This window comes from Schistocerca gregaria, chromosome 3, assembly GCF_023897955.1.
Source record: "Schistocerca gregaria isolate iqSchGreg1 chromosome 3, iqSchGreg1.2, whole genome shotgun sequence".
NCBI lineage: Eukaryota > Metazoa > Arthropoda > Insecta > Orthoptera > Acrididae > Schistocerca > Schistocerca gregaria.
Window position 1 is genome coordinate 908,306,135 of NC_064922.1, and position 24,630 is coordinate 908,330,764.

Sequence of the window (24,630 nt, forward strand, 5' to 3'; positions counted from 1 at the left end):
CAATATTGTTAGATTCCATCCTGAATTTTCCATTTTTAAATACTAATAACATGTTCTGTTACATCCCATGCCAGCTTAAGTATTAATGTAAAATAAAGGATAGACAACCACTCACCTCTAACAGATCGATGCGTGGAGCATAAAAACACAGAACAGCAAAGAGAATTCACAACAGTTTTTGAGCACTAGCTCTTTTTCTAGCAATGCTACACACATTCACACACACAACATACAGACACCTCAATGCATGCTCTCCCATGGCCACTGCAAAACTAAGTTAAGTCTTGTAAAACAATATGAACTTAAGTCTTGTAAAATAATAATTTCAAAACTCGGATGTTTTTGAACTATTTAATAGTGAACACAATTACCCTTACACCTTCAATTATTTATATGTATCTAATATTACAGTCACCAACTATGAGACAGTTACAGTCCTTAACTACTGTGTATAGTAACACACCAGTGTCAATAGAGATGCTAAGATTCTGAATGACTTTTACATGTTCTGAGCTTTAAACCAACATATAATTGATTGTCATTTCATTTTTTTTATTCACTAACATAGCAATAATCAGTATTACAACTCTTTATTTTCCCAAATTTTTCTTCATTACTATTTGATCACAAAGGAGTGAGAAATGGAAAAGAAGAATAAAAAGGTGTATAACGACAGTTGGGAATTCGCACAATCTCAGAACTTCTGACAAACACATGAGACATTTAATTACATTCCTTCATCTTTGGTCTATGCAGCAACAAACCTCCAACAAAGTGCTCATGTACATCTTATAGCTTACAATAATATGTGCTACAAAATGATGTATGCAGTCTCTTAATGGGGGTTAATTCTCTTATCCAAGATATTCATAATGTCATATTAACATCTGACTGCTTCCAAAAATGGCTTAAATTATACAATAAATGAAGGATGAGTTAAACAAAAGTTTATCTGTTCTTATGAAAATTAACATGCTATACCACAACTGATAATAATATCTCCTAACATCCTTCACTGACTTGGTTTCTAAAAAACATACATGACCATAAACTGAGTCTATGAGAGTCTTGTGAAAAACATAAAACAAAAGATGAAACCACAGCCAAGATTTATAAATAACACCTCTTATAGGTTAACAAATATACAGATCAATGAGTTCATTTTAATTAGGATTCCAAATATAGTGAATCTAATAATGAAATGATGTTTTAGAATAGTACTCAAACCTTTATCATAAGAAATCTTAAACCAAAAGTAGACTTGAGCACTGATTAAAATAAGACTTTCTGGATTTACCCATAAAATTTTACATCCCTTTCTAGTGTATTACTTTGCTAGTGTCATCAGCATAAGGTTATCACATATCACTCACCACAGAAGATTTAGTAAAGTGAAATTGTGGTGCAAACATTTACACAGTAAAGTACTAAATCTATAACAAATCTCATGGGAGATGTTGGATACAGCTGCAGAAGCAATGGGAATGAAATGACTGATGTACTGTAAGTAAAACAAAACAAGTGAAAATGAACATATAAATGAAATATTAAAAGAAAACCATTTCTGAAATGGAATTTTTCAAGGAAACCAACTTCTAAGTGGAGTACAAAAGGAAAATAATTATGCTATTAGTAGATAATTAAATTTAGTTAATGGGGTTTGTTTAATTCATCATTGCTAAAGAATATGGGGAACAAAATGTATATTGTGGAGCAAGTTCCAATCTGTGAAGTATGAAACCACTGCTACAGAGAGAAAAAATAAAAAAAGACCCACATAATGAAAGTGTGGTTAAGGTGCCACAGTAAAGAGACAGCCTACATTACACTTGTCCATTCTCTGCTGGAATATTTCTGAGTGGTGCGGGTTCCTTACCAGGTAGGATTGATGGAGGACATCAAAAACATGCAAAGAAGGGCAGCTCGTTTCGTGTTATCGTGCAATAGGGGTGAGAGTGTCAATAATATGCTACGCGATTTGGGGTGGCAGTCACTGAAACAAAGGCGGATTTCTTTGCAGTGAGATCTATTTACGAAATTTAAATCACCAACTTTCTCTTTGAAATGCGAAAATATTTTGCTGACATCCATGTATGTAGGGAGAAATGATCATCGTAATAAAATAAGAGAAAGCAGAGCTCAAACAGAAAGATTTAGTTGTTACTTTTCCCCATGCACCATTCGAGAATGGAATGGTAGAGAATTAGTATGAAAATGGTTCAATGAAACCTCTGCCAGGCACTTAAGTGTGAATTGTGGAGTAACCATATAGATGTAGATACATAGAGGATAAAAAATGTCTTATGGAGTCAAATGATGCCTAAGAGAAATTATGTAACACAGTTGGAAAAATTTTATAAAACAAGTTGCATATTATGCTGCTTGGGCTCTCTCTAAGCAAAAACTACTTGAAAAGTTATTGGACAATGCACTGGATCTACTGCCTAAAACGTAGACTATCTCCAAGAGACAGCTGCTCATTATCTTAAGGTGTGACTGTGACCAGATGTTGCGGTTCACCAATTTATATACTGGTTCTTCAGAAATACATAGGGTCCAAGTGGTGGAGCTATAACATCATCACTGGGGATGTTGACCTTCAGACTCCCTGGCATAGAATTATGCCATGAACTTTACATGCCAAAACAGTTGGCCACGGTTTCAGATGATGCCTCCTGGAAATACTGAGCAGTTTAGATAATACAATCTGAAATATGCCCGAGAACTATTCAAGAGAGTAGCATATTAATATTCTTTTAATTACTGGCTTTCACATTCTATTTTTAATTCATTTACATTCATTACATTCATTTATGCCACATTCTCTTCCTTCTCAACCAAACAACAAACTTAATAATAACCATCAAAAATCATGACTAATCAGCTCATATTATGAGGAACATTATACGTTATCCAAGCAGAAGTAGTTATATGGTGTCATTCATTACCTGATTTATCTTAATGTCTCTTTATGATCCCTGCAGGTGTTGGAAGTGTTATAAGGAAATAAGTTGAAATAATTTGCACATGTATCAGTAAAGTTGGTTCACATGGATATTTAGTATTTGACATGCCATTGTGAGGATTTAAACACTAGTTAAGCAGAATATGTTATTTTCAAGAGTTTGTTTGATTTCTGGTTTAGTATCATGCTGAAAGCTTCTGGAAACACATTTGTAAAGTATCATATTCTTTTTTAACCCATTTGTTTCTATAAATGCAGTGAATATCCATGGTGCTCATTCATTGTCTCTGCCTCAAATATTTATATTGAATAAATAGAATTAACAGACAGAATATTCTCCACAACAAATCTAAAACACTTAGCTCTGAAATGCTAAATATAATTTGATTGCTCACTCATTCAAGATTATGAAAGAATAAGACATCCATCACGGCATGAAAAACTAAGAAACAAAAAAATGATAACATATCACCTCATATTAGGATGAACGCAAAACTTAAAATGGCAATTGTTTTCACTGGGATTGTCTGATTTATCTTAATGTCTCTTTATGATCCCTGCAGGTGTTGGAAGTGTTATAAGGAAATAAGTTGAAATAATTTGCACATGTATCAGTAAAGTTGGTTCACATGGATATTTAGTATTTGACATGCCATTGTGAGGATTTAAACACTAGTTAAGCAGAATATGTTATTTTCAAGAGTTTGTTTGATTTCTGGTTTAGTATCATGCTGAAAGCTTCTGGAAACACATTTGTAAAGTATCATATTCTTTTTTAACCCATTTGTTTCTATAAATGCAGTGAATATCCATGGTGCTCATTCATTGTCTCTGCCTCAAATATTTATATTGAATAAATAGAATTAACAGACAGAATATTCTCCACAACAAATCTAAAACACTTAGCTCTGAAATGCTAAATATAATTTGATTGCTCACTCATTCAAGATTATGAAAGAATAAGACATCCATCACGGCATGAAAAACTAAGAAACAAAAAAATGATAACATATCACCTCATATTAGGATGAACGCAAAACTTAAAATGGCAATTGTTTTCACTGGGATTGTCTGAACTCATCATTTCCTTTATATGGTGAATAGCAATCTATGCTTTCCATATTGTTGTTAAGAAACAAAGAGATTCAAAATCATACATGTTTTTGTTGTCTGCCTGAGTATGAATGTCAAATTCTAGAAGTCAGACGCCAAAAAAGAACCACTTTAAAGTAATTTTATGGCCAGTTATCACCAAACATAAAGAAATTATAGTCAGAAATCTGTATCTGTCTGGCTAGCTGAGATAAATAATTTACAACAGTAGCTGTTTCTTCTGTCATATGCAGCAAATGCACCTGAAAACAGTGAATAGAGAGTCATAATTCCATTTTCCTCTTGAAATAGTATTAAGTCTTGATACATTTATAAACAATTTTGTTTAGTTGATTGAAAATTCATATGTTTTTTCCAAAATTGCATAATTTGTAGGATGCTATAACTTTCTGTATAACACCAGTGCAATAAAACACTTAAAAATGGAAATCTTTATTTCTTGTTGTACTGCTGTGCTAACAACACATGCTTTGCACCCTGAGATGTCCATGAGATTTGTGGTCAGAACAAATTACTCATCGCCACAATATAGAAGAGGAAATAAAGCAGTGCAACTTTGATTGCAGCCCCTGAAAGAAGTGCCAGATAAATACAGTAGGCTATGTGTACATGATTATTAATCATTCAAACATCCTTCAGGAAAATTTTATTGCGGACAACATACATAAAGAATCTGGAAACTTTTTGTACCATTATACATCCTTTAAAGAATGCATACAATTTACAAAGTGCAAAACCACTCACCAGTCATATAGCAAGTGATATTAAATAATACTTCTCAACTGTTCAATGACTGATTACTTTGGAGCACCAATAATGAATTGTTCACTTTTAAATTCAAACTTAACAATGTCTATTATGACCAGTTCATTTCACATCAGTACTAGTGACTCTTGTACCTGTTTATGTTTCCGTTTAATATGCACTTCTAAATTATATTTGTGATGACTTTTTTCAGTGCAGTAAGGACAGTGAAACTGAGGTGGTTTTCCACACTCATATTTAATATGCCTCACCAAAGAACTCTGCAATTTGTAGGTTTTACAACACATATGGCATATGTAAAGATCTGTCCTCTGGTTGTTATCTGCAGAGTTTGTGCCAAATCTTTGGTCAAATGCAATTACTTCAGTAGATGACATCTGTGTTTCATCATGCCAGTACACTGAAATCAAACAGAAACAATTAACTCAGAACACCACTCCATCTTCATTATATCATAGAAAATGTCTGTTGTTACAGATTCTATCTTAATACATAAACCAAACTTGCCTGCAATTTTTATGTGAATGTTTTTGTGATAAAATTGTTGTCCAACAAAGCCACAATATAATTACTGTTTTTCATGGAAATAAGTGACTTATATATAAGAAACAAAATAATGCAAATCTTTGATAGAAAACAAACAAATACTGAACCTGTGAAATATTCATTATGGAAAAGTGTTGAAAATCGTAATCTTTTACCCATCTTTAATTATACAAGAATAGAAAAAAACCTGCACATGAACCAATAATTTGAAAATATTTACAAAAAACATAAAATGCTGTACTTCCCACATATTTTCTGGCATGTATTAGAAACACAGAATACAAAAATAATTATGCTACTTTGACACAAAATTATTATGAGGGCATGCTGAAAACTAATGCCTTTTAATTTTTTATTCTGTCCTCAATATTGGGTGAGTTACTACATGTCACGCATATTACTCTACCGACTTTCCTGCTTCACTGATGCAAGTTGCAAGCCTTTGCCACAAGAGGACTCCAAATTGTAATATATTACATGGCAGTGTGTAATGAAAGTATGTTGGCATGTGAGAAACACCATCCTGTAATTAAATTTCTAACCACAGAAAACATGACTCCAATTGAAATCCATAGAAGAATGAAATCCGTGTAGGGGATGATTGTATGAACATTAGTAATGTACAGTGTTGGGTTGTTCATGCTTGTAATGAAGGAAACAGAGATGTAACCTAACTTTGTCCCATATGATTTTCATTTGTTTCCATTGTTTCCAAAACTTGAAGAACATCTTCGAGGACTTAATTTTGATAGTAAGATGTGTGTAAACAGGAGTCAAGTTGTGGCTCTGTCAACAAAGTCAAACATTCTACAGTGATGGTATCAACAAACTGGTTTCTTGTTGGGAGAAATGTGTTCATTGTCAGGGTGACTACATTGAGAAAGAAAGATGTTGACATGGAGAATAAAGATGCAGAAAGTTAATAAAGTTTGTTTATTTAACAAGCTTCAAGGGTTTATACATGAAAAATTCAGAGAAATTCCTTTTCAGCAGGCCCCAATAAATTAATATAATTTTCTTTAGTAATTTCCCAGCTTCATAACACTTATGGAACTACAAGTAGAAACTTTTACTACTGTGCAGAAAACAAAGTTACCTGAGTGTTCTATATATGAATCATTTCGGCAATAAAGTTAAAATGAGATTTGATTCATAATCAACAGAATTATGATTCAATATAAATTAGAATCTCTCCTAAAATCTGGTCACTTCATAAAGGGTAATAGAAAACAAAGTAATTAATTATGATGCAGCTAATGATGATATTTGTACTTAGGCAAACAACAGTAACATTCCAAAACTCACAATTAAAAGTTTCTACTAGAGTTAAAATGTAATAGTACCCTCACACACACACACACACACACACACACACACACACACACACAGACTCCACAAACAGAAACAAGAAAATAAAGTTACAATGTAGTTGTAAAACGTTCTGATAACAATGATAATTTCAGCATAAAAAGACCTGAAATCTAAGACATGAGACTGGGGAATACACAAACATTCACTATATTCATCTTGTCTGAATGTTGTTTTGAATCAGAAGGCTTTAGAATATACAAAGGAAAACCTGGCAATAGAGTCACAAAAAATATACCACATCTAGGTACTTGCTTTAGTGTCAACAAGAAAATGATCAATTCACTGTCTTTCAAATCTATGAATAAAGATTATACGATAGTAAATTTCCATGCTCCCACAAATGAATCAAGCAAAAAAGAATCAGAATCAGTTGACAAAATTTGGGAAAAACTTGAAGAAACAATTGTCAAAGTTCCAAAGCACCATTCCATAATTTTGATGCGCGATTTTAATGCACAAATTAGTAGAGAAAAAAAGTGTAAGCAAAGTGTTGGTGACTACACTCCGCATAAAAGAACAAATAAAAATGGTGAGCGAATAATTGATATTTGTAAGAACGGTGATCTTCTTTTAAAACCCACAGCCTTCAAGTGTCTTCCTCGAAAAGCCAAAACTTGGAACACCCTAACGCAATGTTTGGAGAATTCCAGTTGGACCATGTAGCTATTTCTAAAAGATCCACCAGGGAAATTTTCAATGTTAAAGTTTTGAGGAATGTTAACATTAATTCTGATCATTACTTGTCTATGGTAAAAATGAATATCATCCCAGACAGCCGAAAGAATCTTTCCAATATTCCAAGAAAATACAGACCTCCAAAATTTGATTTAAGTAAACTGAAAGATGTCAACAACAAGTTTACATAAACTCTACACAGCAAACCAAATAAAACAGACTGGAACAGAATTAAAGAAGCCATGGTACAATCACCCACTGAAACTATACTGACCAATAAAAAAATTTAAACACCTGTGGTGGAACGAAGATTGTAATGAAGCAATTGAAAAGCAAAGACAGGCTTGGATAAAATGGAATAGCAAGAAAACCTCCAAAAATGATGAAAACTATACAAGGCTTGAAAAATAACAAATCTGGAGGTGAGGATCACATCTTAGCTGAAATGTGGAAATACGCAGATCATGATACAATAAAACATATCCATGGTATCATAGTGAAGATCTGGGAAACTGAAACTCTACCTCCAGATTGGACCGTAGCAATTATTCACCCACTTCATAAAAAGCAATAAGAGTAATCTGAATAATTACCGAGGAATCTCTTTGCTACCAACGATGTACAAGATATTTTCCAGACTGTTGTTAAACAGAGCTATCTCAGTCTTAGATCAACAATTGGGCGAATATCAAGCTGGTTTCAGGACATCAAAATCCTGTGCAGAGCAAATCCATAACCTGAAATCTGTTATATTATATGGCAAATCAAGATCAAATATGTTTGTTGTGATCTCTGCGACTTTCAAAAGTATATGACTCAACTGATCGAAAAACAATAAAGAACACCCTTGCCGAATTTGGTCTAGATAGGAAAACAATCAATCTGATAAGCACCACTTTAAATAACACAGTGTCAAAGGTCAAGTTCAGGGGTGAACTATCAGAACCATTTGAAATCTGTATAGGGGTGAGACAAGGTGACCTGCTCTCTCCATTGCTTTTCAACTGTGTCCTGGAAAATATAGTCAGACAGTGGGAAACAACCGTACCACCAGGTTATCGGATTTAAATTTGACACAAAGGATGGCCTCAGTGGAAACTATTTGGCTTTTGCTGATGATCTGGGACTCATTGCAAATAATATTGACAAAGCCAAGGTGCAAGCATCCAGCCTACAATTGCTGCTAAGAATGGCCTAAAAATAGCATTTAACAAAACTGAATTCATCACAAACATCAAACATGCTTCTCCTCATATTTAAATACAACAAGAGAAAATCAAGCAGTCGAAGAAATTTTAATATTTTGGAGAAATAATTACACCTGACGGTTCAGAGAATGCAGCTGTAGAAAGTAGATGTTCTAAACTAGAAGGTGCTTTTCATCTGTGCAAAGACTTATACAAAAGCAAAAGCCTGTCTTTAAAGCTAAAACTTTGTCATTATAATGCCATAATTAGTCTGTCAGCTTTGTATGCATCAGAATGTTTAAACATGATGAAGAAAGAGCCACTACAAAACTTGAAATAAAAGACCAGAAAATTTTGAGGAAAATCCTTGGTCCTATCAAGGAAAGTGGAGGATTCCAACAAAGACACAACTGTGAATTATATGAACATACAGAAGGCATTACTACCAGCATGAGGAAGCAGAGAATGATGTTTTTTGGTCATCTGGAAAGAATGAACCTGCAAAGACTTACTCATTGCATACATTCATCAATTTCAAAAACAAAATCGTATTCATAATGGGCAAGCCAAGTTAAAAAGGATTTACAGGAAGCTGAAATTTCATTTGATGACATTCAAAATCAAGAAATTTTCAGAGAAAATTCACTGTTGATACATAATTGGTCATTCAAATTACATACATTATGATAGCAAAAGCCTCTTTCACATATGGGTCCTAAAACAGGTTTTAAAAAATCTAGATGTCAAACAGATGAATTTTTTCCTTCGATTCATTCTGTTCCACAGCTTTCCAAGGTACATGAGACAAATTTTTAGAGATTGTAAACAGGAATGAGAATGTGTCTGGTGTATGATTGATCACTTCTTCAAGACTTTGACAATGACATACACACAATAACATTCCTCAATTCATAATTGCTATATGTACAAGTGTTTATAGGCATTGAAAAAAATGTCAGAAGCTCATATGCTTGTTTATATGTCCTGATTGCACAAGTCCAAAAATAATACGGTTGATGGTGTATCTTTTGTCAGTAACAGTGTCACACTCTAGTATAATAAAATGTAAGTTACTTTTTAAATGCCCTTAACAAGGCAATTTGTTAGAAATTATTTTGGAATGTGATGCATGAAATGTTTATTTTGTGGACTGTTGCAGAATGTGGTGGTAAGAAAACCTGAAATATTAATGAAACACATGGATAAGGCCTGATCTCAGAATGCTTTTAAGCAAAGTAGTCTAAACCCTGTCGCACCATAACATGATTATTAACTATTCAAACATATATGAGGAACATTTTAATATGGGCAACATACTGTATATTAAGTAAAAGGAGACTTTATTACTATTATACATCTATAACAGATGCATATACTTCACATGGAAAACCAATAACTTGCCATATAGCAAGTGATTTTAAATAATGCTTCTCAACTGGCCACTGACTAATTACTTTTGGACATCAGTTACAGAATATAAAGTTTTAAATTAAAAAATAACAATGTTTATTATGATCATTTACTATCACATTAGTTCATGCGGCTCTTGTACCTGCTTATGTTTACGTTTAATGTGGACTTCTAAATTATACTTGCGATGACTTTTTTCAGTGCAGTAAGGACAATGGAATTGAGGTGGTTGTCCACACTCATATCTGATATGCCTCACCAAACTTCTTTGAGATTTGTACAGCTTACAACAAGTGTTACATTTGTATAGATAATCTGTTCTCTGGTTGTTATCTATGCAGTTTATGTCAAATGTTTCATCAAATATACTTTCTTCAGTGGATGACATTTTTGTTTCATCAGGCCAGTACACTGAAATGAGATAGAAATTGAAAATCCAGTTAATGCATAAAAAGACTACAGCATCAAAAGACGATGGAAAAACTCTGTTCATATTACAATTTGTACCTTGATACATTATCAAGAATTATCTATAATTTTTAAAGGTAGGTTTTTGTCCAGTAAAGTTTTTTAGAAATGCTACGATGTAATTACATTTTTTCATGGGGAAGAGTAACATCAAAGAAAAGGTACTGAAGATCTCAGACTTTTATTCATCTTGCAAAGGAAAGGAAAAAAAGATCTGCACATGATTTGATAATTTGAAACTGTTTATCAAGAAAATAAAAATGCTACATTTCTACCATTTTCTCCTGAAGTTGGTGTTGTTGTTAGAAATGTTGAATCAAAATCAAATTAAGTGCTGCAACCATATGAAGTATTAAATCAATATAGATTCGAAACTTCCTGGCAGATTAAAACTGTGTGCCAGACCGAGACTCGAACTCGGGACCTTTACCTTTCGCGGACAAGTGCTCTACCATTTCAGCTACCCAAGCATGACACACACTTCATCCTCACAGCTGTACTTCTGCCAGTACCTCGTCTCCTAACTTCCAAACTTTACAGAAGCTCTCCTGCGAACCTTGCAGAACTAGCCCACCTGAAAGAAAGGATATTACAGAGACATGGCTTAGCCACAGCCCAAGGGATGTTTCCAGAATGAGATTTTCACTCTGCAGCAGAGTGTGTGCTGATATGAAACCTCCTGGCAGATTAAAACTGTGTGCCAGACCGAGACTTGAACTCAGGAACTCTGCCTTTCGTGGCCAAGAGCTCTCTTAAATTTGTAAACTGGCAAAAAAAAATCATAAAAAGGTATATTTTAAGGATAAAAAACTAAGGAATGATTCAAAATACTTTTTGTTTAATTAAATGCTATTCGATACAAAAAAAGACCTTGAGCACAATACAAAACCTGTGCTGCACTTTTTAAATGCTATTCAACCAACAACACAAAAAAAGTCCATTTTGACAATGCAAAAACTGTGCTGCACCTTGTATGTTGTGGAATAAAAGTATTTAATCAATCTTCTAAATCTGATTTATTGATAGTCTCATTAAGCAGGCAAAACAGTGATATGTTTGAGTCAATACAGAAACATTGTTGCTGTTAATTAGTTTTGAATCAATGAAAAACAGAAAAAAACTTAGGACATGATTGTCCAAGACTCATAATATGCAAGTGAGCAAAGCAAACAATCCCTGGATTTAATCCTTTTGCCATTCATATTTTTATAAAAGCTCCGCAACTTATCACAAGTTTTTTGTCTGCTCATTTTGTCTTGTCAAAACTTGCAAAAACATGTCTCTATTGTTTATCAGTCTCTCTCCATCAGAATCGCTTTTGTAAAATATTACAATTTCATCAACATCTGTAAGCTGCCCAAGAAAAAATATTTCCAGTGGCTCAAAAATCTTATGGAATCACTGTCAAATCTATTCCTGAGTGACACACTCAGTTGGTTGAAAACTTCAAAATATGACTTTCTGAAAAATCCTTGAGGGATTCTGAATTTGATATTTTCATTATTACCTTGACTGAGACTTTAAATAAGTTTTATGCTGATTCAGAAGTTTAATTCATCAAGGTTAACAACAGCCTGAACACTTTCACACTAAATTTCCTCAAATTTAAAATCATAAGAAACACTTAAAACTTGTGACTGCTCCTTTTTTTGTCACAATCTGATGACACATAGAGTAGACTACAGTAGTTCTGCATTTAAAATTTCTACTCAATGAAAAACTTCAATACGTATTGTTAAGTTAAAACAGCACTTTAACCTTTGCAAATAACTATAGAAGTCTGATGCTTTGATCAGTACCATACGATCAATCCTCTTTCAATAAAATGGTCATACAAAAACTACATCAAACAATGGGAAGTCCAAGGTTGAAATATCAATAATATTGTGAAAAGGATAGATTGCTACTCACCATAAAGACAACATTTGAGTTGCAAACAGGCACAATGAAAAGACTGTTGCACATTGAGCTTTCAGCCAAAGCCTTCTTCAAAAAAGAAAACACACATTCGCATAAGCAGGCACACGTCACTCACACATTACCGTTTCTTCCTGCCACTGTGGTCAGAATGCAACTTTCACACTGAATGAAAGCTGCAGCTACATCAGTTAGTTATAATCTTCCATTGTAGACTTAAGTGATTTTATTTGTACTAACCATCTGAAAAACAAAAATATATAATAAACATAAAATATCAAACAAAATTTGATAATTTTTTTATAATAACATATACCTTTTTGGACAGTAGCCTGTACAAAGTTTATTAAATTTTTGATTAATAGAAAATATTTTCTTAATTGTGAAATAATGTACAAACAGCACTCAAGCATCCTCTTTGTGTATTCATGACTGCACTTCTGATACTATGCCACATATTTGTGATGCCCTGTCCTAACCCTGGCTTCTGAGGTTTGAGGGCAGTAAGTCGGGCAGGACTAAAATGTCTTCCAAGAAATCACACATGGTTTATGGTGAAGTACTAATTATAGAATAAAATCAGATGAAATACTTGTTCACTATAAAATCTTCAGAAACATTCTAAGCTAAATCAATACTTGCTCTGTCTGGGACATGTCACAAGTTTCGTCAAACAAAAGTGAAAAAAATATTCAGCAGTTTTTATTTTTTCATAATTCCTGACAACACAGCAGCTGCAACCAGCTAGAGAATTCCTTTTTGGTTATTGTGGTGAAATCACTTGTAACCATCTCTTTGTAACCAAGATTTTAGTTCTGCCTCACCTTCTGCTTGAGTCTTTAAAATCATCATCATCAACATCATCATCTTTTTTCTGACCTTTCCTATATCTTCATGTGGTTGGAATGTTCATCTGGATTTGGCAATGTTAATGGTAAAGGGGGATGGATGTCCTTCCTGACAACACCAATTCCTCCCTGGGACAGAAATTGTGTACCTCATCTGTTTGAATTTAGTGTTATCAATATGAATGTGTGATAAAACTGTTGAAATGTTTGTGAATTATGTAACTGAGGCAGGACATGGGTACCCGTCAGATATGGCGAACCCCCTAAATACCACATCCACACTGTCTGGCACACCAGATCTCATAGTTAACCTAATAGCCAGATTCGATCTAGGGCTGGACTGTCTCCTCAAACCCTGGAAGTAGCATGCTAACATACATGTCTAGCCAAGCAGGTGCTTTAGAAATGTCATGAAGTTGAAATTTTCATCATTGCTTGATCCTCCTATCAGAGACCCTGCCTCATCTGTAACTTTAATGTGCTGAATATTTTCTACAGTGTGTTTTGACTATCCATCATTTGTTTTAATTGAACTAAGGATATTGATCAAATGATTTTAGTAGTTCCAACTTTTTTAATGCTTCACTGTAATTAATATGAAAATAAATTGTTGGGCAAGTGCTTATCCACTTTTCTACAGGTTCCCAGTACGAAAACACATCTTCAAGAGAGGCTTTTTCACTTTATGGCTAGCCTGTCAAAAGTTAATAATAACTTTTCCTCACACACTCCAGTACACAGGTTTGACAAATTGCAGATAACAAACAAAACAAATTTTCAGAATCATTTTATTATTTTTGGTGGGCTGAAGACATTATAGAATTTTTATCTTGTACAAACTACTGGCATATGGACAGGCACAGACAAATTCTCCGATTTTCACATTCAGGTTGCCACATAATCTTGTCTTATTTAGTTTCATAATCAGAATATATTGATCAAAATATTGTGGTACTTTTGCAACACAATTATGGAGATGGGAAAACTCTACCTTAGGAAAACGATGTAGATATTCTGAATAGTTTTGTCTTTAAAACAGGATTTACACTGCAGATGACTCAGTTATATCTGCTCATGCACAGGGTGCTTTCAACTGAAGCTGCAAACAGTCTCAAAAACAGATCTAAGATTAGCAGCGTCCTTAAAACATTTTGAAAACTATCCTTGTGATTATTTCAAGATCACAATGAATTCTTCTAGCTTCATGTTTTCATTAAAGCCAATGAGCTCAGGGAAAAGGAAGATAATTTTTTGGTCAGAATTTGTCCCTTCCACAAAGAGATTTTTTTAAAATGCATTCCCATCAGATCAAAAATAAGGTGTTTCTCACCCTGCAGTATCTTACTGTGGGCAGCATTCAGTCAAGTGCAATTAAAAAGCAAAGTTTGCAATCCATTCTAGACGTTCCAATTTTTGTCTCTATACTTCTTTTTCATTAATAAATTCAATAAGAATGGTTTTTAAATTGAAAAACCACTCGAGGTATTCCCCTAGACTTAACCAATGTACTTAACAGTAATATATAGTGTCTCCATACACTTTTTCAGTACCATCGAAAACTGTTGTGGTTGGCAGTGCAATAATGTCTGTGACATCAGAATTATTACTATTTGTGTCACCCATTTCTGCAAATGCTCTACGCCTGCAAATTTAGCATAATATGCTTCTTGATGTACAGAACAATGCATCCCATCATTTTAATTATCTGCTCTTCCATTGGGAACTAAATCCTTACATTTTTTCTGCATGGTATTGTAATGTCGTTTCATGATAAATTTGCAGTACCCATTGATTATGGGAGTGCATATCAGATACTGAAAATTATCATCCTACTCTTCTGACATTTCATTTCATTTTTAAAGGATTGTGACAATACATCACTAGACTCGCTCTTTTTGTGTAAACAGCCACTGGACCTGTGAGCATCCTCCATACCATGAACAAATAGTGAAGTATAACAGCGCTGACACCACGATTCTGCCAAACTGAAGAGATTTGCGCCAACCCAAAAATGCCATACCACAATACCAAATGAAATGTCACACTGTACCCGGTACTTTTGAAAAGAACCAAGCACAGCTAAGATAGGCTGAACCTCTGATTGCACATGACCCACAGATCTGGCTCATGTGTGATTTGGCACAATGTAGCCAGGCCACTTAAAGAATGTATCGAATTACGCAAAACTCCTTACAAAGGTTTTCAAGTGAATGTGAGATGATATAATGAAAATTCCATAAAATAACAGTTGCAGAGAATAAGAATATGAAGACAACAAACAGATACTTAATTTGGGTGGAATGACACGATTCATCCCTTAAGATGACAATGACACAGTAACTAACATAAAAGGGTAAAAGATTCTGTAATATACAAGAATTTTATAAATAATTATACAGGTCAAGAGATGGATTAGAAAGAATATTTAAGTGAAATAATTGTATTCTAGAAGCAATCCAACATGAAGTGTATAAACCCACTATAGATGTGAAGAAAGGAATGGCACCAGGAGATGGTGTTTCAATAGAAATGGAAATCTGGTGACTAAGTGATAAAAGAATAACTTCCTACATTTTTTTAGAGATAGTCTGTGATGTAAGACAAGCCCCTAAATGTGTATGAAAGCTTTGATAATTTTCACAAAAAAATGAGAGTAACTAAACATTAGAAATGTTTACAAATGTTTTATTCCAACATTGGGCATATTTACATGCAACTGGTGTCATCAGTGTTAACATAATAATAATAATAATAATAATAATAATAATAATAATAATAACAACAATTATAATATAAACATTGACATGAAAAACGTTATTAACTACAATATAATAACTAAAGATGGATACAATACATATTAGTGCAAATATCAATAACAACAAGAAGTTTCTTAATAGATCAATTACAAGATAAATGAACTATTTAGTTCAGTGAATGACAAATAAATAATCAAACAGATAACTAACATATCCACTTCCTCTCCAAAATGACACTGGATATTAACCAAGAAAAATAACAAGCTAGGATCAGAAGTGGATACAGCAAAATGGTGAACAATATTACTGAATATGGTAATGAATGTGGACTATCATTTTGTCTGGGATTCATAGATATTCAGGATGCTTCTCAACTGTTCCAATCAAATATGTAGCAATGTCCCTGGGGAAAAAGTTTGTTCAACCTATGTTAGTAAACAGAAAAATATGTATGTTGGTGCTACAGTTTCCATAACAGAAAAAGAAATTCAATCAAACCCAACCTATTCTCAGCAGTTGTAAGAAAAATTATTTGATCCTTTAACTTGGAAATGAAAGGGACACATATTAATAGAATGTATCAACACCTCCTTTGTTTTACTGATGATGATGTGCTGTTTGTCTCCAGTGTAGACAAAAATAAGTAATGGCTGGAGAAACATAACAGAGGAGTCTGAAAGTAAGTCTGAAATAAATCACAATACAAACAAAATAATAATATAATAGGAAGGATAAAAAAAATCTACTCGCCAAGTGGCAGCAAAAGAAAACATATATCAAAGTTAAAGAAATAGGCAAGCTTCTGGAGCCAGTGGCTCCTTCTTCTGGCACATTTCCTTGACTTTTATATGTGTTTTCCCCTGCTACTACTTGGTGAGTAGATTTTCTATCTATGCAGTGGTATATCATATTTTCAAAAATTGATTATTTCCTTTGAAATAAGACAATAAGTTATTTTTATATCAATCAGTATCTCTCCATCCAAGAACCAACACTGCATGTTCTCTACCAAGAAATCTTGGTGTCATATAGAAGCAAATATTTTTCAGAAGTTGAGAAATACTATATCAACTGACAGCCTTGATCCATGGCTTTCATGATGTTGTGTGAGAAAACTAAGTTGAGTCTCACATCACCGATATATTTGAATCCACGCTGGTTAACATGGAGGTCATTCTGTTCAAGATATGTCATTACATATAAGCTTAGAGTATGTTCCAAGATTCTACAACAGATAAATGTCAATTATTTTTGGCAGTAGTTTTGTGGATCACTTCCGCTAACCTTCTTGAAGATGAATGTGATGTGTGCTTTCTTCCAGTTACTGGGGAAAGTCTTTTGTTTGATGGATCTTTGGTATATTCTGGTTTTAAAAAAGGACTAACTCAATAGCAAAATTGGAGCACCTACTATGCAAGAGCTGTTGTTTCTTTTAAAGTTGCTTTACAAACACTGTATACCATCAGTTACTATTGCATTCTCCTGTCACATTTTAGACATTCTGATTACTATGACAAAGAAATGTCACATGGTATAAATACACAGTTGTATATTCCAACTGCTTAATATACAATATGACTGATTTATGTATAAAATATATTCACACTACTTGTTGGTCAATGACACCTTATAATAAGACAAATTTCACGTCTAATGATCTGTCATAAAGAAGAAAATGTTTGGAGCTTGTAGGCCAAAATCTGTTTTTAATGTTCCATTTGGCAAGGCCAGAGGAATTTAGGTAACTGAAAATATATGTTGGCTTAAAAACTTGAGAAATTGTCTTCAGATTAACAGTTCATATAAAAGTCACAAAATCAGAGTGATCTCGTCAGTAATACCTGAGAAATAACCAATTATTGCATAATTTGATGAATTAATTCTGTATATAAGACTCTTAAACAGGGGAGGTTTTACTGAAACTTTTGCAGTACTTTGTATGTTGTCCTGAAGAGTAAAGGGTAATTAATTAAGTAATAAGATGTCATCTTCTTTTAGCATTTTAAAACCATGGAACTGAAAATCAGTGACACACATTCACAGTCATGATTGGATGTAAAGCAAATCTATGATCACTATGCTGCAGGGGCAATGTGGAAACATATGACATTATATATGAAGTGCATAAAGGAAGGAAAAAATACTATAATAAAATTGTGCACTAGAAGTAATCAACATCAATCCTTCACAAGTTGTGCTTGAAATTGCCTTTCAGAAATATGCACTGGAGAGTACAGGATTATTTATAAGACCCCTGGTTTTCAGAAGATGATGTTTCAAAACTACATGACTTACAGAAAGTAGACACTATCAGTGGACAGAGCATCTCTCCAAGTTGTAACCTGTAATATAGGTGCTCAATATAGGCATCATTTGTGATGTGGAAAATGTCAATACACACGCACAATTAATTGAAGTCGGTGACGATGGTGCCCAGGAATGCGTAACGACACCAGCATGCTTTGGAAAGCTGTACACTGGGTTGCCTACCCAAAGGCAATAACAACGAACTGATGACTTCTCTACATGTTCTGGCGTGACTGCCCATAGTGGTGCAGACCGCAACTATGCTAAGGCATTGAAATGTGTAATTTTTCTGTTTGTCTTGCAGTTTTTATGCAGCTGTCTTCTAAAAGCCCAGAAATACTTAAAAAATAACCCTGTATACAGCATATAACTAATCTAAAAGAAAATAGATGATATCTTTTAACAGCACATTTATTTGTATCTCATGACAACATTGACTATATGGTGGAACTAAATACACATTGGAATTTTTTTATGTTTACGCATAATGTGTTTATCCAAATTACATTTAAGATGTCTCTTTTCATTGCAGTATGGACACTGAAACTGAGGTAGTTTCCCACATTCATATGTAAGATGCCTATTCAAAGATCGCTGAAACTTGTACGTCTTACAGCACTTGGCACATGTATAAAGGTAATCTGCTTTCCGATTATCAGGAAGTATCACATTTATCCCAAAGGGATGGTCAAACACAATATTCTCACTGCATTTATTTAGTGTTTCATGAGGCCAGTATTCTGGAATGAGACAGAAGTGCACAATGTAATTTATGTAGGGTACCTGCACAAGCAACAAAAAACAAAGAGAAAAATGTCTTAAATAGTTATGACACATTACATCTTGCAGGAAAATTACATCTGTTTTTATACTCTCTTCTGTACTGACCTAAAACAGTTTCACTTGCTATTACTATTATTACTACTATGCTAAAGCTAAAATTCATTATTGAATAAATATGCCTCGAGAAAATGTTCTTTGTCATTCAAGTGTTACAGCTGCAAAGTAAGTTCTTATCAAAGGGGAAACCTACTTGATGACACAGTATGTTACCAGCAGAAGATCTATGTACTACTTACTCAGCCCTGCTTTTCTGGCACATCTGGGACAGATTTCACAAGTCAATAAGTAATCCTTCATATGCAGCTATCAGTTAGAATGAAAAATAATTTGGCATCCTGTATCAAGAAATAAAAGGTGTATTTATAATACCAAAATAAAATTGTGAGAGGAAATGGAATGTCAGGATAGTGTCAGAATATTGGAAACTGAAAAGATACATATTGATTGGTACAGGCAAAATTCATTATATTTTAAAAGTAGGAAATAATGAGGCCAGAAAGAGGGTGAGAAAGCAGAGTCAACTGAACCTATATATACAGGTAATTGTGCTGAGCAGATAATTGAATTATACGCAGAATGCAGGTTTGGAGACACACAAGCCTGCAGCGGAGATGGTAAAGGATGTCACTAATTGAAAATATTTTATTTTATCAATGAGCTAAAGAATTAACAAGGTTGAGCAGAAATAACTGGAGATTTTTAATATTGATTTTCTGACAGTTGTCCTTATTAAGGACACCTAGAGCAGTTGATGTCCACTTTTGAGGGAACTTGTAGAATTTTCTCTTTGTTACTGTGCCATTTGTCATCTTAATTTATGAGGTGTCGTATCTTCCCAACAAGGACATATTGTTCTGTTTGCTTCAAAAAGACCTCTAAAATCCACCTGCTCCTACCACTTTGTATTCGGAAATAGTAAATAGAAGTACTTTTGATCCTAAGATAGGTCACTGGATTTGAAATAAGAGTTATACAACAAATGAAACATAGTGTGGTTGTCAGAAGCACAAAGAAAAATCAAGGAGAGTTACCCACTTTACTTCAGCAAAATAGAGCACAGTAAGCAGTCAGGTTTACTCTTCATTGCAAATGAGAAAATTGAAAGCAATATTACAGACATTGAAGGAAGCTTGTGAAGATTATTAAGGAATCTTGGAAACAAATAACAGCAACATCTGCAATTTAATTTTCATACAGCCTGACCAGTTTCAGTAAACAAAGCCATTTTAAAGTCGTTATCTTCACACTGGTTTAGCTACACATAGTTATTGGTTCCACTTTGTTCTTCCATCGTTGGACACAGAACACTGCCATTAACAATGTAGTTTAAATTTCTTACTGTTATAAATACACAGTCACACACAGTTTTTTCTTGTTCTGCAACTGCCAGTAATTCACAGGTCTGTTCTTTAGCAAATTTCTGATTATACATTCTTGTAGGCAACATTAACTGCAATTTCAGAATTTCATCTATTTGAGAGAGAATGTATGCCATTAAATGTAAAATCCTTAATATATGAGGAAACTGACTAAATATATGTAGAAACTGGCTAAACCAGAGGTTGTACAGAGTTTCAGGGAGAGCATAAGGGAACAATTGTCACGAATGAGGGAAAGAAATACAGTAGAAGAAGAATGGGTAGCTCTGAGTGATGAAGTAGTGAAGGCAGCAGAGGATCAAGTAGGTAAAAAGACGAAGGTTAGTACAAATCCTTGGGTAACAGAAGAAATATTGAATTTAATTGATGAAAGGAGAAAATATAAAAATGCAGTAAACAAAGCAGGCAAAAAGGAATACAAACGTCTCAAAAATGAGATTGACAGGAAGTGCAAAATGGATAAGCAGGGATGGCTAGAGGACAAATGTAAGGATGTAGAGGCTTATCTCACGAGAGGTAAGGCAGATACTGCCTAAAGGAAAATTAAAAAGACCTTTGGAGAAAAGAGAAACACTTACATGAATATCAAGAGCTTGGATGGAAACCCAGTTCTAAGCAAAGAAGAGAAAGTAGAAAGGTGGAAGGAGTATAGAGAGGGTCTATATAATAGCGATGTACTTGAGGACAATATTATGGAAATAGAAGAGGATGTAGATAAAGATGAAATGGGAGATATGATAATGCGTGAAGAGTTTGACAGAGCACTGAAAGACTTGAGTCAAAACAAGGCCCCGGGAGTAGACAGCATTCCTTTAGAACTACTGACGGCCTTGGGAGAGCCAGGCCTGACAAAACTCTACCATCTGGTGAGCAAGATGTATGAGATGGCATAAAACCCTCGGACTTCAAGAAGAATATAATAATTCCAATCCCAAAGAAAGCAGGTGCTGACAGATGTGAAAATTACCGAACTATCAATTTAATAAGTCATAGCTGCAAAATACTAAAGCGAATTCTTTACAGACGAATGGAAATACTGGTAGAAGCCAACCTCGGGGAAGATCAGTTTGGATTCCGTAGAAATATAGGAACACATGAGGCAATACTGACTCTACGAGTTATCTTAGAAGAAAGATTACGGAAAAGCAAACCTACATTTCTAGCATTCGTAGACTTAGAGAAAGCTTTTGACAATGTTGACTGGAATACTCTCTTTCAAATTCAAAAGGTGGCAGGGGTAAAATATGGGGAGCGAAAGGCTATTTACAATTTGTATAGAAACCAAATAGCAATTATAAGAGTTGAGTGGCATGAAAGGGAAGCAGTGGATGGGAAGAGAGTGAGACAGGGTTGTAGCCTCTCCCCGATGTTATTCAACTTGCATATTGAGCAAGCAGTAAAGGAAACAAAAGAAAAATTCGGAGTAGGTATTAAAATCCATGGAGAAGAAATAAAAACTTTGAGGTTCGCCGATAACATAGTAATTCTGTCCGCAAATGACTTGGAAGAGCAGTTGAACGGAATGGACAGTGTCTTGAAAGGAGGGTATAAGATGAACATCAACAAAAGCAAAACGACGGTAATGGAATATAGTCAAATTAAGTCGGGTGATGCTGAGGGAATTAGATTAGGAAATGAGGCACTTAAAGTAGTAAAGGTGTTTTGCTATTTGGGGAGCAAAATAACTGATGATGGTCGAAGTAGAGAGGATATAAAATGTAGACTGGCAATGGCAAGGAAACTGTTTCCGAAGAAGAGAAATTTGTTAACATCGAGTATAGATTTAAGTGTCAGGAAGTCGTTTCTGAAAGTATTTGTATGGAGTGTACCCATGTATGGAAGTGAAACATGGACGATAAATAGTTAGAACAAGAAGAGAATAGAAGCTTTTGAAATGTGGTGCTACATAAGAATGCTGAAGATTAGGTGGGTAGATCATATAACTAATGAGGAGGTATTGAATAGAATTGGGGAGAAGAGGAGTTTGTAGCAAAACTTGACAAGAAGAAGGGACCGGTTGGTAGGACATGTTATGAGGCATCAAGGGATCACAAATTTAGCATTGGAGGGCAGCGTGGAGGGTAAAAATCATAGGGGGAGACCAAAAGATTAATACACTAAGCAGATTCAGAACGACGTAGGTTGCAGCAGGTACTGGAAGATGAAGAAGCTTGCACAGGATAGAGTAGCATGGGGAGCTGCATCAAACCAGTCTCTGGACTGAAGACCACCACAACAACAACAACATGTGGAAATTGAGACTAATACTGATTACAGGATTGTAGAACCACAAAGAGTACAAAATTTATGAAAGACAGAAAACCAGATTACCAGTACATATGAAGTAAATGCTGGGTCATGTCAAAAACTATGTATAACTATCTACTTGTAAATTATATGAAAGTTAATCTGCAGTGTAACAATATTAGGAAAATGATAGATGCTACTTACCATATAGCAGAGATGCTGAGTCGCAGACAGGCACAACAAAAGGACTGTCAGAAAGTGAGCTTTAGACCAACAAGGCCTTCGTCAAAAACACACACACAAACACACACACACACACACACACGCACACACACACACACACACACACAACCACAGTCTCTGGCTGTCAAGGCCGCAGCCAGAGACTGTGGTAATGTGTGTGTGAATTTGTTTGCATGAGTGTTTTGTATATGTTGTCTGTTTTGGACAAAGACCTTGTTGGCGAAATGCACACTTTTGTGATGTCTATCTGTGAGTCAGAATTTCCACTATGTGGTGAATAGCAACAATCCTTTTTTTTCATAATATGGTTACATTCCATCCTGGATTTTCCATTGTTTAGTTATCTGCATTGTTAATCACAGTGTTCTGTGTCCAGCAATGGCATGACAAAGATGAACCAATAGTGACATAGGTCTGATTCATTGCTAAGATAACCACCAGAAAATGGCCTTCATGGCTGAAAGATGTGGTTTTTTGAAAATACAATTGCAGTGAGTACTGTTTTTTCCCAAGTGATTTTTATAGTTGTGGATACTGAACAATTATGTTCAACGTTTTGGACAAAAAACTATGGAATCTTTTAAAAATGGACTAAAGATCTTTCATGAAAATCAACCAAATCTATGCTTCAATGTGCTTATGTTTTTGTGAAGAAGGAAAAGATCTATATGAAGAATTTTGAAAACTGACAAATGACCGCAACTTTTACTACAAGGTTGTAAGAGGTGATTGTAACATAAGTGCAGACAAAACCTAAAGAATGATTTTTCAGTGGGAAACGAAGGTGTGACACAAGAAATGACTACAGGTCATATGTTAGTAGAATTACCAACAACAACATGTTTGTCCTTAATGCTCTCAAGAGAAAACTAATTGAAAATGGTCTTGGCAAGGACCAAACAAAACTAAAAGCCAGGTTAGACCTTATGAGAACCACATCACTGTAGGCTAATTATAAGGTTTGTAACTTATGCTTGTGGCTGTTTGCCATTACAAATTACAAACCTTATAAAAGTAGAACTGACTTTATTTTATACAGCAAAGGATATTCTATAAGTTATGGCAATCCTGGACTACTTCAGAATTCCACGTGGTCATATACCCATATGATCTACAGTAACAGAATATATGAAACTAGAAAGAAATTTATTGGAAATGGAAATCTAGATTAAGAAAAGTATTTAAAATTGGAGGTATGCCAGGTTAAATTGAGAAACAAGTTCACCATTTTAGAAAATGGATGTAATATAGAAGCACATGAAATACACACTTATTGAACAATAGTATTTAGGCAAACAGCTCAAAAAGTATGAGGAAGAAAAATGAAAAGCACATCTCTCACAGAATAAAGATAGCAGTAAAGAGAAGGCACGAAAATCTATTTCTTCCATTTATCATGTCATTAAATAGTGACCAAAAGCATCTGTTATGCAGTGAAATAGTATCTGTTATGGCAGTGAAGCAGTCATTTTATTTTTAAAAACACTGTTGCTCAATTTAAACAAATAATAGCCATAGAATCTAGCTAGAGCTGGTACAGTGCAAGTGCAAAATTTTACTGAATAATTACTGGGATTTACTTGTCAGGTG

General features: G+C 34.2%; 1 protein-coding gene across 2 annotated transcripts; it reads right to left on the bottom strand.

Moving 5' to 3' along the window:
• Positions 1–4,696: 4,696 nt before the first annotated feature.
• LOC126355239 (serendipity locus protein beta-like) lies at positions 4,697–11,057 on the bottom strand. 2 transcript variants are annotated; one of them, XM_050005522.1, is made up of 3 exons: positions 10,931–11,057; positions 10,189–10,443; positions 4,697–5,243 (listed from the first exon to the last, which is right to left on the bottom strand). In XM_050005522.1, the coding sequence occupies exons 1-3, from the start codon at positions 10,953–10,955 to the stop codon at positions 4,951–4,953; spliced, it is 573 nt and encodes a 190-aa protein (XP_049861479.1). In that variant the 5' UTR covers positions 10,956–11,057; the 3' UTR covers positions 4,697–4,950. The 2 variants fall into 2 exon arrangements, with proteins under 2 accessions (XP_049861479.1, XP_049861478.1); XM_050005521.1 differs by lacking the exon at positions 10,931–11,057 and having other exon boundaries at positions 10,189–10,535.
• Positions 11,058–24,630: the final 13,573 nt, after the last annotated feature.

Excerpts from the sequence above, each read along its gene's own strand:
- LOC126355239 (XM_050005521.1), bottom strand. The coding sequence starts at position 10,525 with ATGAACAGAGTTTTTCCATCGTCTTTTGATGCTGTAGTCTTTTTATGC. Across the intron at positions 5,244-10,188 it reads TTTAGAAGTCCACATTAAAC|TGTACTGGCATGATGAAACA; the intron begins GTAAACATAAGC and ends GTTTGATTTCAG.